The following is a 13,743-nucleotide window of genomic DNA, read 5'->3' as shown; positions in this document are numbered from 1 at the left end:
ACACACACACACACACACACACACACACACACACACACACACACACACAAGCTGGGCAACTGGCTAATCTCAAGCATCACCTTCCATCATTTGTAAAATCGAGATGATGGTGGTACCAACTTCATTGCTGTGAGCATTTAGCAAGGTAAACTGCGCACAAAGTGCTTAATACATAGAAAACACACAGAAACGGTGACTATCATTGCTAGCAGTAGTGTTGTTAAGGAGGGTAAGACAGGTGTCAAGATACCTGACTTCTAGATTCAGCTCTGCCTAGCATTTTCTATGCAATGCCTCTTGTTTTTTCTATCTGTGCAATAATTGATGGACTAGATGATCTCCTAAGGCTTCTCCATTTCCACCCTCTGATTCCCCACCCACCACCTCCAAGAATAGGGCACTGATGAGGTGCCGGCAAGGCAGAGGTGTCTTTCCAGTCTAGGGTGCCACCTGCTGGCCGCATGGGTTCACTGCAGTGGGCAGCTATGGCTGGGTTTTCTTCCAGCACCAAATTCCATCCCTTTCTCCAGGTGAAGCCAATTCCAGGCTGAGGAGCTTGGGAGTGACAGGGAAAGGATTTATGTAGGGAGATAAAGGAAAGTTAAATGCTCTGTGAATTCCGTTTGTTGATATGCAAATAGATGCAGATAAGCTGAGGGCCCAGCTTATCTGGGCTGGGCCGGGGTAGGGGAGAGTGCAGGGGCTGAGGGAGGTGCAGACAATGTGGCCTTACCTGGGGGAGGGCGGAGTTAAGGTGGCGCTGGAGCTGGTCCCGCTCATGCAGGGCGTCCTGGAGCCGGCTTTGCGTGGCCACCAAGGTCTCCTGACTCTCCCGAAGGGACTCCAGCAACTTCTCCCGCTCATCCAGCATGTTCACCATCAGCTGCTCGAAGTTGGCGTCAGCGTCGGCGCCGTGGGGGGGCCCCAGGGGGTCCCCCTCATTGATTGTGGGCATCACCTCACACATGGTGGGGGTGGGCAGGGCCTTCTCAGCGTCGGGGGACAGGGGAGGAGTTCACAGGATTGGCGCCTCCAGGGGGACCCAGTGCATGGGTCTCAGAGCGGGCAGCGCCAGGCGAGTGGACAGGTGGGCGGGGGCTTCTCCCATGGCATCAGTTGCCCTTGCTCTGAAAGGGGCCTGGTGCCCGGGGCGCCCCTGTGGAATGGAGCCAGAGCGCCTGGCTTAAGCTCTCAGGGCTGGGGCTGGGTGCCCTATGTCCCCAGACAAGCGGGCAGCAGCCGAGTGTGGCCATGACAGGCAGAGAGAGCGAGGCTGGAAGAGGGCCCTTCGCTTAGGCTGAGTGCTGGGGCCTGGCCGAGTCCCAGCTGGGTCTAGCGACACCCATCGTTGCTGGAGGGCAGCGGTCTGTGGAAGAAGAGCCTGCCATGAGGACCAGCTGAGCAGGGCATTCAGGGGCGGGGGTGGGGGCAGGAGACAGGACCTGGACCATCGGGTGGGGGAGGAGAGGGAGGTGGTGGCACATGGCCCTGCTCCAGGCTTACTCACTCAGATGGAGCCTTCCTTACTTCTCCCAAGGAATGCACAAGCTTGCTGCCTGCCGTAGCCTCCGCCTCCCGCTCTCCCACCCCCAGCTGTCAGAAGTGCAGCCGCAGTGGAGTGGTTCCCCACCCACGTGCCTCACTGGCCAAATATAGAAATGATTCAGTCAGTGGCAAGGGAGCAGGCAGCAGGCTGCCCAGAGTCCTCCTGAGACCCAGGGGTGGGAAAGTGGGGGGCCAGGGAATAGGGTCTCTGCCCCCACCATGGCCTTCTCCCCCGCACTTAGGCCCAGGTAAGCACAGAAAGGGTTAAAGGGCTCTTCGTGGGTGGGAGTCCACACCGGGTGGGCTAGTAGGGTCATAGGAAACAGGAGCAGGGTGGCTCCTACCCTGACCACTGACACAGTCTGGTTCCTTGGAAAGGCATGGGCTGGACACTGGGGTGGCAGACAGCCCTGACCTGCTCCATGCCCATCATTTGGAAAAGAGGCTGGCTCAAATCATCCCCACTCCTGAAACCGGGTTAAGAGCAGGCTTCCATGCTGAATTCGTGGCCCACCACCTCTGTGTTGGAGCAGGAGCTGAACGATGCAAAGGACCCCAGGGTCATGTGGGGGTACGGGGTGTCACTCCCCTGATGTGCACGGGCCCTTGCTCGTGGCTGGGCATCTTCTGTGTAACTGTCCATTGCTGGCACTGCCAGCCATCACCAGCTAGGGCGGTTAGCGTGTGCACAGCCTGGCTCATGTGACGCCTTGAGCCCAGTGGTCAGAGCAAAGGAAGGTGTGCTCGGGAAGGCGGCTGCAGCTGGGGATTTCTCTGCCCGCCATCGGCCTCCAACCCCCCTGCCCACTGCTGGAAGGCCACCGTTTGATCAGTTTTCGGAGGAAGCTGGCTTCAGAGCTCCTGCCGCATGAGGAACAGGACATGAGGCCGCCAGCACAGCCATGGGCACACAGGAGATGCTCCATAAATGGTGCTTTCCTCCCTTCCCTCCTCTCCCCATTTGGGAGACACAGGGACACCCCGCAGGTGGCCGACCGGGCAACAGGCAGGCTGGGACGGTCAGGGAGGGGACAGGAGGTATTGGGACCCAACGTGAGGAGTCAGACCTTGGGCAGCCCCCACCCTGTGGCAGGGCTGAGCCCAGCAGGGAAACCAGAGAAGGGCCAAGCCTCCTCCACCTGAACCTGACTGTCATCCCCCCCCCAGCCGCCCCCACCCCCGACTCCCAAGCACTCAGGATCCAGGCAGAAATAGGAGCAGCAGGAGGGAGGCTGGGGAGGAATGTGGGCCTGGATCGGACACAAGCTAGAGCACCAGCTTGAGAACTCCTGAGCTCACCCCCACAGCCCTCCCTAGAGGGCTCAGGAGTTCAGGCTGGCACGGGGGTACGGCCACACACGCATACAGGCAGACGCAGAACGCTGGGGACCTGGGACATACGTGTGCGGCCACACATATGCTCCCAGACAGACGAGACACAGACACTAACCCAGAGGATCCTTTCCCCAAGCTGGACAGCCACTGCGGAGGGCAGGGTCCCAGCAAAAGACAGAGGTGAAAAGTAGCACCCCGGTCTGCACCCTCCCTGCCTCAACATCCCTGCCCCACAGAGCAGCGGGGAGTGGACAGGAGGGGCTGCCAGCCCAGTCTTGCCAGGACTGGTAACTCACTGGTGCTGATATCAGCAATTCCTCCGGTTCTCCCACCCACTGTGTCCAGGACCCTTCCCCCTGAATGCTCGGATCTGTGAGGCTGAACGCCACGATGGCCCCCCCCCAGACCTCTCCAAGCTCCTCAGCAGCCCGGCTCTCATTCCTCCTACTCCTCCACGCCACCCCAGGAAAAAATGAGAGAGCAGGAGTGAAGGCCAGGCTGGAGAAGGGGCCCCTTGTGGCAGAATCTGTCCTTTGGAGAAGAGGATAGCATGCTCAGGAGCTCAGGGGCCTGGGAGCAGCCTCAGCCCAACAGATCCCCAGGCATCCCACAGTGTAGTAGAGAGGAGAGAGCCCAGAGCTGGGACTCTGAGCACCTAGGCTGCAGTTCTACTAGAGATCAGCTGGATGACCTTGGGCTTGTCACCATCTGCTGGGAGCTCTGCTGTCAGATGGAACCCACGACCCTTGTTCTGCCCACCCTCGAGGGAGGAGATCACAGATAAACAGAGGCTGGGAAAGCAGAGAGCAGTGCAGGATCACAGGGGCGTGTGAATGACCATGAGTGGTGGGCAAAGGCAGGCCTGTGGGAGGGGTGGTGCTAGCTCCTTACAGGGAAGGGGTTGGGAAGTTCTCAGGAAGGGAGAACAGACCTCAGGCCACCCGCGGTGATGTGCTAGCTATTGGGTCCAACTTGGCCTCCCCAAATCCTCCTGGTCATTCTGGCAACAGAGAAGCTGGCTGCCACCAGCCCTTTCCCAGGCTCCCTCCCAGCCAGGTGCCAGGGAGCTACTCCGCTTCCCCTAGTGAAATGGCATCGTGAGAGCAGGCTGAGGACGAGCCCAGAGGGTGCTGCCAGGCAGATGCCCCGAGATGGCTGGCCGGGCCCCCCCGCCCTGGCCCTGCTGGTGCAGCATGGAGAGCAGAAGGGAGCTCTAGGGCAGCCACGCAGGGACACCTGGCTCCTGGCTCCGGGGCCAGCTTTAAATAGCGCAATTATCATCTCAGCCTAACAGAAGTCTCCTCGACTCCTGCACCATTTCTAAGTAACACTCCCAGGTCCTGATTCCGAGGCGACAGCTACCAGCCCCCAAAGTGAGCATTTGAGGGGCTTTGCCAGTGAGGAGTGTGGGCAGGCTGTGAAACAGAGGGAGGGGGCTCCAGAGAGAGCAGGCGTGGGGGTGAGTGAGCACGTGCGTGCGCATGTTGGGGGTGGGTGTCAGACCCACACCAGGTGTCTGGCAAATCGGAGGCCTCTCTGGTTTCTCAAAATTCACCCCCATCTCTTCGCCGCAAACAGGAGGGCTGTGCACTTGGGTCTGATGCTCTGGCCAGCCACAAGCGCGCGCGCGGGCTGGCTCCCCACTGCCCTACCAGATGGCAGGCCGGCCCCACCTTGGTGAGGGAGCTCGTGGAGGCCAAAGGGCCAGGGCAAAGCTGGCTGGCGCTGTGCTCGTGTGAGTGGGCCATGAGCTAGGCAAAGAGGGGGTGTCGGCGATGAGGTAAGAGAGGGGGGCCGTGCCCCTGCCTGACCGGAGGAAGGGAGGTGTTTTCCTCCAGGAAAATAATACCAATTATGAGTGCCGCTCTGACTTACTATTTACCGCATGCCAGGCGCTGTGCTATCGGTTGTCATATGTTCACTTACTTTAATCCTCACAATTGCCCACAAGGAAGACTCAATTCTTCCCACTCCGCAGATGTGAGGACTGGGTCTCAGAGTCATGTGCCCAAGTCTACAGAGCTGTGAAGAGGGAGAACAAGGACTCCATCCCAGTCTGTCTGACTCCAAGGAGGGGATGGAGGTTGAGAAAGGGGAAGAGCGGCCATGACTCCTTCACAATTCCTTGCCCTCGTCCAAGGCCATGGCAGTGTAGGGACCGCTCGTCTCGGCCCTCCTCCACCCGTCCCCCTGGGGAAGGAAGGCCTCTGCACAGCTGCCATCATGCTCCCGAGCGGCCACTTCCCCACTGGAAGCGACCCACGCCCAAGGTCTCAGCCGCCATCCTCCCGAATCTCTCCCCCAGCCCCGTCCCCCGTAGGGGCTCCAAATTGAGTTGTGAGCAGTCCCCTGAGCCCCACACACCACACCACATTCCTGCAGGAACTTCAGAAACAGCCCTGGCCTCCCCTCACCCTGCGCGGTTTTCAGATACTATGGTCCCAGGGCAATGACGTTTAGCAGCCACCTCTCCTTCCCTCTAACCCAGAAGCTTCTCCTCCCCCGTCCCTCTCCCTGTTCAGCCCACCACCCCAAAAAGCCTTGCCCTCACTCTTCCTCTCCTCTGAGAGCCCAGTGAGCCTCCTCCTCTGTTACTCCCTACCCTGCTCACTGTCATGCTCCCTGGACTGACTATGGCTCACAACCTTCTAGCATCTCACCCAGCCTGCCTCAGTCTCCCCTTCCATGTCAGCCTAAGGAACTTCTGATCACCCTTCTAAGGCCACCTCAAACACTACTTCGTCCATGGAGCCTTTTCTGATTCCTCCCTAGGTAAGATCGACCCTTCCATGGACCCAGCACGGCCCTTCATTCCGACCTCTCTCTGTGCCACAACATCTCATCTGAAGACTCGGGGGTGAGAACCATGTCCTACTTATCTTTGGACACTCCAACGCAGGGTCACAACACACATGGAACTGAACAGGCACACGTGACAGGGTCGTCCCTGGGCCGGCCATCCCTGCCCAAGTTCAAAGAAGAGGAACTCCAAAATGGTAAAAACTGGCTCAAGGCCTGGGAATAGGTTCATTTATCTTGCCCTCTGAAAAGTAAAGCTTCTTGAGAGCAAGACAGGGGCCACTCCTGCTTTGCAAGGAAGACTCTGGAGCAGACTGATGGGTCTGAATGCTGACTCCTCCACTGACCACTCATGTGACTTGGGAAAGATACTTAATCTCTCTGAGCCTCAGTTCCTCATCTGTGAAATGAGCCCAGAGGGGATGATAGCAATGCCCACCTCAGACAGCTGATTTGAGGATCACCGGAGTTAACATACAGAGAGCGCTGGGATCACGGCCCAGCATTCAGGGGCAACGCTTAGCACCTTAGACTCCTAAGGCACCTCAAGGCCGGGCCCACTCTGAACACAGTAAGAAAACTAAAAATCCATATAGCTAGAGGAAGCCATTGCCAGAGGAAAACTCTTGGAAAAGCTCTCCTGACACTTTCTCATGGCTGCACAAATCCCTTCAAAAGCACCCAGTTCTCTAGGCCCCCGAAAAGACCAGCAGTGAGACTTTATCTCTCTGGGCTTTGGGTTCCCAAATCTGGAAGATGAAGGTCTTAACACGTAACACGCTCTAGTGATCTTCGAGGTCATCATGTGGGTCCAAGGAGATAAGACAGAAACTGATCTGAGGAGTATGAAATGCTACCAAAGGACCTGTGGGCACCGACGGCCACCCAGGCCCTCCATGTCCTCATGCCTCTCACATTCCAGTAGGCACAGGGAGCGAGGTCTCTATCTAACAGGCTCCCCTGGGCCTGCTTCTGTGAAGCCCATCTCCCCAGCTGCTCCCCAGAAGTTAGGCTTGGGCCACTTCTTCCCGAGACATGGCCTCCCACTTGGGTGAGCATACGACTTACTGTCCAAACCAGGCCCTTCTTGAGAATGAATGGAGGCACTGTGAACAATCACACCAGGACACAGGTGTAAGCTGAGACACACCTGGCTGTATGGTCACCCTCACTATCACCACCCCAGGGGGACTAACGTCAAAGGCTAGTGGGGAAAGGAGGAGTGGGAGTCTCTTCTTCTAGTACCTCCTCTTCTAAAATACCCAAAAGTAGAGTCATCACAACTACCTCTTTATTTATTTATTTATTTTTAAGATTTATTTATTTGACAGAGAGAGACACAGCGAGAGAGGGAACACAAGCAAGCGGAGTGGGAGAGGGAGAAGCAGGCTTCCTTCTGAGCAGGGAGCCCGATGCGGGGCTCGATCCCAGGACCCTGGGATCATGACCTGAGCCGAAGGCAGATGCTTAACGACTGAGCCACCCAGGCGCCCCACAACTACCTCTTTAAATGAAGATGGGAGGGGTGCCTGGGTGGCTCAGTCGGTTAAGCACGTCCACCTTCGGTTAAGTGTCTGCGTTCGGCTCAGGTCATGATCCCAGGGTCCTGGGATCGAGTCCAACAACTGGCTCCCTGCTCTGAGGAGAGCCTGCTCCTCCCTCTGACCCTCCCCTGCATGCTCTCTCTCTCTCTCTCTCTCTCTCTCTCTCTGTCAAATAAATAAATAAAATCTTTAAAGAAATAAAAGAAGACAGGATTTACAGACTGAGAGAGTACCTTTGGGGGCTGCTCAGGGACAATACCATGGCACAGAGGGAAGGCAAAAGCAAAGGACTCTGAACTCCCTTTTCTTAATTTCCAAATCTGTCAATGTTTCTGAACATCTGATTAAGGTTTCATTTGTATAAAAGGGTTCCAACTCTAAAAAGCATTGTAAGTTTAAGTACCGTCTCCAGAAGGCCCTTGTTAAACAAACACACCTGTTCCCTCGGAGAGTCAGCACATCAGTGCCACAGGGCAATCAGCCTGAGAAGGCTGCACAGGTGACAGTGGGGGGCCACCGACTCCTTCCCATATTCTAAAGGTCTCCCAGAGATCATATACTTGCATCAACCAAGATGAAGGCTGCACCCCTGAACACAGCACATGGCTTTTGCTGAACTTACCTCATTAAGTTCAGTAACCCTAGCCAACTTCTGCTCATCAGAGCCATTGGTTAACACTCATATATGTCCTTAAAAATTGTTTGCAAAAGAAGAAACAAAATAATCAGTGTGGCATATTTGGAGAGTAAAAATCTTTCAAAACTAGGGGTCCAAAACTGCAGGCCAAATATGGTTCTTCTGGCATTGAAAAAACAAAAAAGCTCAGCAGTCTCTGCATTAGTAGATTAGCCCATAGATTAGGGAGCTGCCACGTAGCAGAAACCAGAGCCTCCCGGAGGGGAGTCAGGAACACAAGAGGAAAGTGCTGTCAGGTGCCAGGGCATGAAAAGCCCAGAGTACTCAGAACTGCGTCATAAAGTGTGTGTGTACATGGTCACAGAGGGTGTGGGGGGTGGTTATGAAAGAGAGAGAGAGGGGCGCCTGGGTGGCTCAGTTGGTTAAGCGACTGCCTTCGGCTCAGGTCATGATCCTGGAGTCCCGGGATCGAGTCCCGCATCGGGCTCCCTGCTCAGCGGGGAGTCTGCTTCTCCCTCTGACCCTCTTCCCTCTTGTGCTCTCTATCTCTCATTCTCTCTCTCTCTCAAATAAATAAATAAAATCTTTAAAAAAAAAAAAAAAAAGAAAGAGAGAGAGAATGTGTGGGGGGACATGTGCATCCATGCAACAGCATATAAGAGTAGAGTCATGAGAATGTGTGGTGTGTATGGATGGCCGTGAGAGTGCATGTGGGTAAGAGTATGGTCATGAGAACGGGGTCCTGAGAGCGTGTGCATGGGCAGTGAGTGGGTATGTATAATGGTGGGTAGGTACACATAATGGCGAGACGGATTGTGTGTGGTCATATGTCAAGGACTCATGACGTATGTCTACGGTCATGCCAATATGTTGTCCGTGTACAGTCGTGAGAGTGAACATGTGTGGTTATGAAAGCACATGCACCTGGGAGTCATGAAATCATGTGTACTCATAAGAGCACGTGGGCGCCATGGGGGCTTATGCGCGTGTGTGATCATGAAAGCAGATACAGCTGGTCATGAAAGAGTGTACGTGCATGCGCGGGCTTGAACCTGTGTGAGAATGCGCGAGAGGGAGAAGAAGGAGGGATGGAGATGATAAAGAAAGAATGAAAACCCCATTTGTTCTGGGTGCTCTGCCCCGAACAAGACCCCAACATTTTGGGTACTCCGCAGTTGGCCTGGTACTAGCTGAGGTCAAGAAACTGCACCCAGCTCACCCTTCTCCTTACTGCTACCCCTCAGGGCTGCACTGCAGGGTCTCCCGAGCCCAGGGCTCCCTGTGCATTCGAGATGGTGGCAGCCACCCCATGGATCTCCCAGCACGTCACTCCTCATAAAACAGCCCAGGCCAAGGTCCTGATCCGGACCCCTCCCCGAGCCCTCCAGTTTTAGCATCCTCCAAGCCACACAAAGGAGAGTCCTCTTCTGGAGCGGCTGCCAAAGAGCCCCACCATCTACTGCCTACCCCATCTCATCCCTTACCTAGAACTGCACATTCCTACTTGGAAGGACCTTCTCCGAGGTCACGTAGGTCAACCTTCCACACCTCCCCACCAGCTCAGTCTCTATTTGATTATCCTTCAGGAACAGGAGATCACTACTAAATGAGGAAGCCCTCATTGTCCTAAGGAAACTTCTTCTTCAACTGAATGGAAACCTATCTCCCCTCTGAAGTGACAGTTATCTATCTGAAGACAGTGGCCATGAAGTCACACGGGCAGCATATTTTCTCTACGAGAATTCAACTATCTTCGGTGAGCAAAATAAGCAATAAAAGCCTCTAATGCAAACCAGCTATTTCATCTGACACTTAACTACAAAATTATATTGTATGTAAGTACTCTTTTTAAAAATCACTGTACACATTATATAATTAATACATAATGTGTATAATGTATACCATATCTGTACATTAACATTATTGTTCAGCATTAGAAACCTAAAACCATATACCAACGCTTTATGGGAGATTTAGGGCTTTTCACTTTACCTACTTCCTATAGAATCTAATTCTCCCACTGAGATGTAACACCACCATACTGGGTCCCCAGACGCTTCTCAGCTCCAGGTTAAATATCTCTAGTTGCAAGGAGGCCCTGCTTCATTGAATTCAGGGAATCAGAAGACAGACCTCTTCGATCCAATCCAACAATTAACCTACTGAGTAGATTTCCACGAATCCAATGCTGAGCTAAGAGTTGTTATGGATACAAAAGGTAGGTAAAATATGCCATCAACCCTCAAAAGGTTTACAGGCTACTTGAAAGAACACAGATAGAGTGGTCCCCCCCGCATCCATAGCCTCATTTTCTGTGATCTCAGTTCCCAGCGGTCAACCACTGATGGAAGCATATGATTCCGCCACATCAGAAGGTCAACAGTAGCCTAACACTACACCACGGCGCCTACATCATTCCCCTCACTTCATCTCATCACATAGCCATTTAATCATCTTGCATCATCACAAGAAGCAAGGGAGTACAGTAAGATATTTAGAGAAACCACATTCCCATAATTTTTATTACGGTAAATTGTTATAATTGTTCTATTTTATTAGAGAGAGGAGAGTCCTCTTCTCTATTTATAGTCCAATTGGACTATTTATAGTCCAATAATTATCATTATTGTTGCTAATCTCTTACTGGGACTAACTTATAGATTAAACTATCATAGGTGTGTAGCCTGAGGGAAAAAATAGAGTATATATAGGGGTTCCAAACTATCCGTGGTTTCGGGCATCCACTGAGGGTCTTGGGATGTATCCCCTGCGAAAAAGGGGACTACTATACCCACGCAATGGTTCGAAAGCTACAGGGAGTGGCACGTGACCAAATATCCAGTGTCTGGCACGGCCTGGGGGTCAGCACCGAGCACTACTTGGAGTCTGACCAATTGAATTAACCGGTGGCAGTTTCTCCTCCAGCTCTCTCAGAATGAAGCAGCCCCAGCCAAGGCCTCTCAGCCCCACAGGCAGGAAGCTATTCTGTTAGAGCCGACTTCACCCAAGGGAATAGAAGACACTTGGTGGGGGGGGGGGGTCTGCAGCACCCAACCAAGGCTCTCTGAGAGCGAAGCAAAGAGCTGGGCAGCAGTCATATTTCCTGTGTGGTTGGAGGGCCATTGCCAAGGAGGAGAGGGCAGTCCTCAAGCTCCGCCCAGCCCTGGAGTTTCACACCATGCTAGCTCAGAGCCCCTTCTCCCACTATGCTCCCGCCCCCGCCCCCCGCCACCGGTCCTGCCCCCATGGCATTCTCAGTTCCCACAGGACCCTCCCAGCACAACAAAGACTGAGGGTCCCCTAGAAGCTGCCCCTCTCACCACAGCCCATCCCAGTACTTTTTACTCCACTGGCCATCCAAAGTGCCACGCTCTTGTGAGCCAGCACCGTATGCCCTCCAGAGCTAATTATAGGTCAGTGAGCTAGCAGGCCAGAGGGGGGACAGATGGTGACTTCATGTGGCTGTAATACACACCACCCCTCCCCCTGACCTCCCCTCCATTTCTCCTGATCCCATACCTGGGACCTAGACTCTGAGGCAGCTTTCACTCCTGTGGTCCTCCCTGCTCCTTACCAGCTCCTCTCCAGGACACATATGCCACATGCAACTCCGTGCCAATCAGAAGCCACACCTTGCTTCTACAGCAACCCAACCAAGGGCCCAGAGCCCCAGGGGAGAGTGTCCCTGACAGAAAAAGGCCTCTGCTAGTGCCTCCATATCCTAAAGGCTCCTGACCCTCCTCCAGCTCCCTGACCCTTCAACCCTGACTCCTCCTCTCCCCAGCTCTCACCCTGCTAACCTCAGAGGCTCTGAAAGGACCCACTGAAGTCCCTGATGACTCTTGCGAACTCTTAAGATTCTAGCAATCAACTCAGAAAAGAGACCCAGGAGTCTGGTCGCCTGCCCTGCCCTGCCCTGCCCCTCCAATCCCTCCTTACCACCCAAAGGCCAGACCTCATATACTCCACAGTTCTAACATCATGACATGCTCATCGGCACACACCCAGATATCCCTGGACAAGGTTTCACTTCACACCCCCTTCCCCCCCCCCACTCTCCTATTTTCCAGAGATGGAATCTCCCACTGTGCCGGGTATCCAGGGCATTCTTGGCCCCCAATAATCATTGTGCTATTCATCATCTCATTATTTTGAGATGCTATTTATCTCAGGTAGCCTTCTCAGGCATCAGGACAAAGTCCTAGAAAATAGCCCAGGGAAATCATTCATACTGTTCCTTTTCCTAAGGCAGCTTCTCTTGGGGCTACGTGGCCAGTTAACAGTGGTAGGGGGTGGATGGGTTGGGATCCAGTTTAGACAGCTGTTTGAAAACACGTGGACAGGGCTCTGCTTTTTTACGATTTGATAGCGATGTGACAAAATAGGGGGCAGGGGCCGTTAAGAGAGTGCCTACTGTGTGTACTTTTCAGCGGCTCCATGGTCCTAAACTTGCCTTCAGAAGACCCAGCACACAGCATAGTGCTTGGCATATAGTAAGTGCCCAATAAATGTTTGCTGGGTATTGAACAAAGTACTAGGTATGAGTTCCAACACCTCTGGAAAGACGAGGGAAGTCCCTGAAACCTAGCTACTGGAGGGGCCCCTTAAGCTCCCACCAGGAGGGGATCTCCATGCTAAGCAGAGCCTCCTCCTTAACCACTTGCTCACCACACAGAACAGCAGAACAGCAGCCCCAACTCCCATATCCCTCTAATGGGTACTACCAGCATACCTCTCCTCAAAGGTGACATCAGCACCTAGTGGCACCTTGTCCTGGATCCCTCCTCCTTCTCAAAGAAAACCACCCACACCACATTTCCAAGTCCTCCAACCCGACCTCTCTCTTCCAACCCACCATCGAACCCTGCAGGATCTATACCGGAAAACACCCCTAACTGCTTGGTCCAAAGTCAACTCCCCACTTCCACCCTCTCAGTTCAGGAATCTATTCCAGCTCTCTTTTCCGGTTGCGCCCACTCTCACCCCCACCCCCACCAGACCTCGGGTTGGCCGCTCCTTCCATCCCATCGCCCTGGCACTGCGGAGACGGGGGCATTTCTGGCACAGCCTGAGACTGGCAGTTCAAGGAACAGAGAGCTAGCGATATTAAGGAGGGGTGTTAGTAGCAACGCGGGAAGGATTAAGACCCCCGATAAGCGCGAAGACCTCAGCACCTCTTACGCCCAAAGGAGCGGAGCTGGCCCAGGAGCTAAGAGGTGCTCTTTTCTCTGACTCTCCAGGATGGGAAATGGGGCGCAGTTCATCCAGCTCGCACCGGGAGACTTGCCACCTCAGCCCCCCTCCTCCGAGGCTGATGGAGCTGAGGGCGAACTCCACGCCCTCCCGCAAACCGGGCATCGCCCCCCATTCTCACCCCCAAGGGCACAGGGCACTGCAAAGGCCGGCGAGGGGCGGCGGAAGGAGCAGTATCTATGCCAGCCGGAGACGACACATCCGGAGTAAAACGGGGCTGTTTTCCAAGGCGCGCTAGACAGAGACCCCTCCCCAAACTGGAGGGGAGCTGGAGGTGGGAAAAGAGGCATCCTTTTCCCACTCCAGGTTCTGGACGCTCACCTGCCTGCAGTCGTCGAAAGCCAGGCAGCTCAGCTCCGGAGCGCAAGGGAGCCGCCCCCGACCCGGGTAGCCCGACACGTCCTACGGAGCGGAGCGGGCGCCGAGGTAGCCGCAGCCTCCGCCAGCGCCGAAGCGCCCCGCCTCAAAGCCCCGCCCCTGCCTCCCCGGAAGGCCTCTGGCCCCACCCCCCAAGGGCGGGGCCTGGCCGGCTCCCCCAGGCCACGCCCCCGCCCCGGCACGTGACAAGAGCCACTTTGCTACTGCGCGCCATCTTGGCTTGGCTCGGAGAGTCCCTCTGAGGTGGCGGAG

The 13,743-nt window shown here is 54.8% G+C and overlaps 1 protein-coding gene across 7 annotated transcripts in view; it reads right to left on the bottom strand.

Annotated features, from left to right (window-relative positions):
- PPFIA4 (PTPRF interacting protein alpha 4) overlaps positions 1 to 13,575 on the bottom strand; it is a 73,988-nt gene extending 60,413 nt beyond the window's left edge. For 6 of the 7 annotated variants that reach the window (XR_012375791.1, XR_012375793.1, XM_073884476.1 and 3 more), the window contains exons 1-2: positions 13,435 to 13,575; positions 734 to 1,366 (exon numbers count right to left, since the gene is read on the bottom strand). Coding sequence is in view for 4 of the 7 variants with exons in the window: in XM_073884476.1 (XP_073740577.1) it covers positions 734 to 967 (234 nt within the window). In the remaining 3 variants the exon portion in view is untranslated. Of the gene's footprint in view, positions 1 to 733; positions 1,367 to 1,507; positions 1,572 to 13,434 lie in introns of those variants that run through there. The other variant, XR_012375792.1, reaches the window with a different exon arrangement.
- Between the last annotated feature and the right edge of the window lie 168 nt (positions 13,576 to 13,743).

Source organism: Callorhinus ursinus, unplaced genomic scaffold (genome assembly GCF_003265705.2).
Source record: "Callorhinus ursinus isolate GAN/ISIS: 27379988/994484 unplaced genomic scaffold, GSC_fseal_2.0 scaffold57, whole genome shotgun sequence".
Lineage (NCBI taxonomy): Eukaryota > Metazoa > Chordata > Mammalia > Carnivora > Otariidae > Callorhinus > Callorhinus ursinus.
Note: the sequence above shows the minus strand (reverse complement) of the source record. Positions and strands in the feature narration are given on the sequence as shown.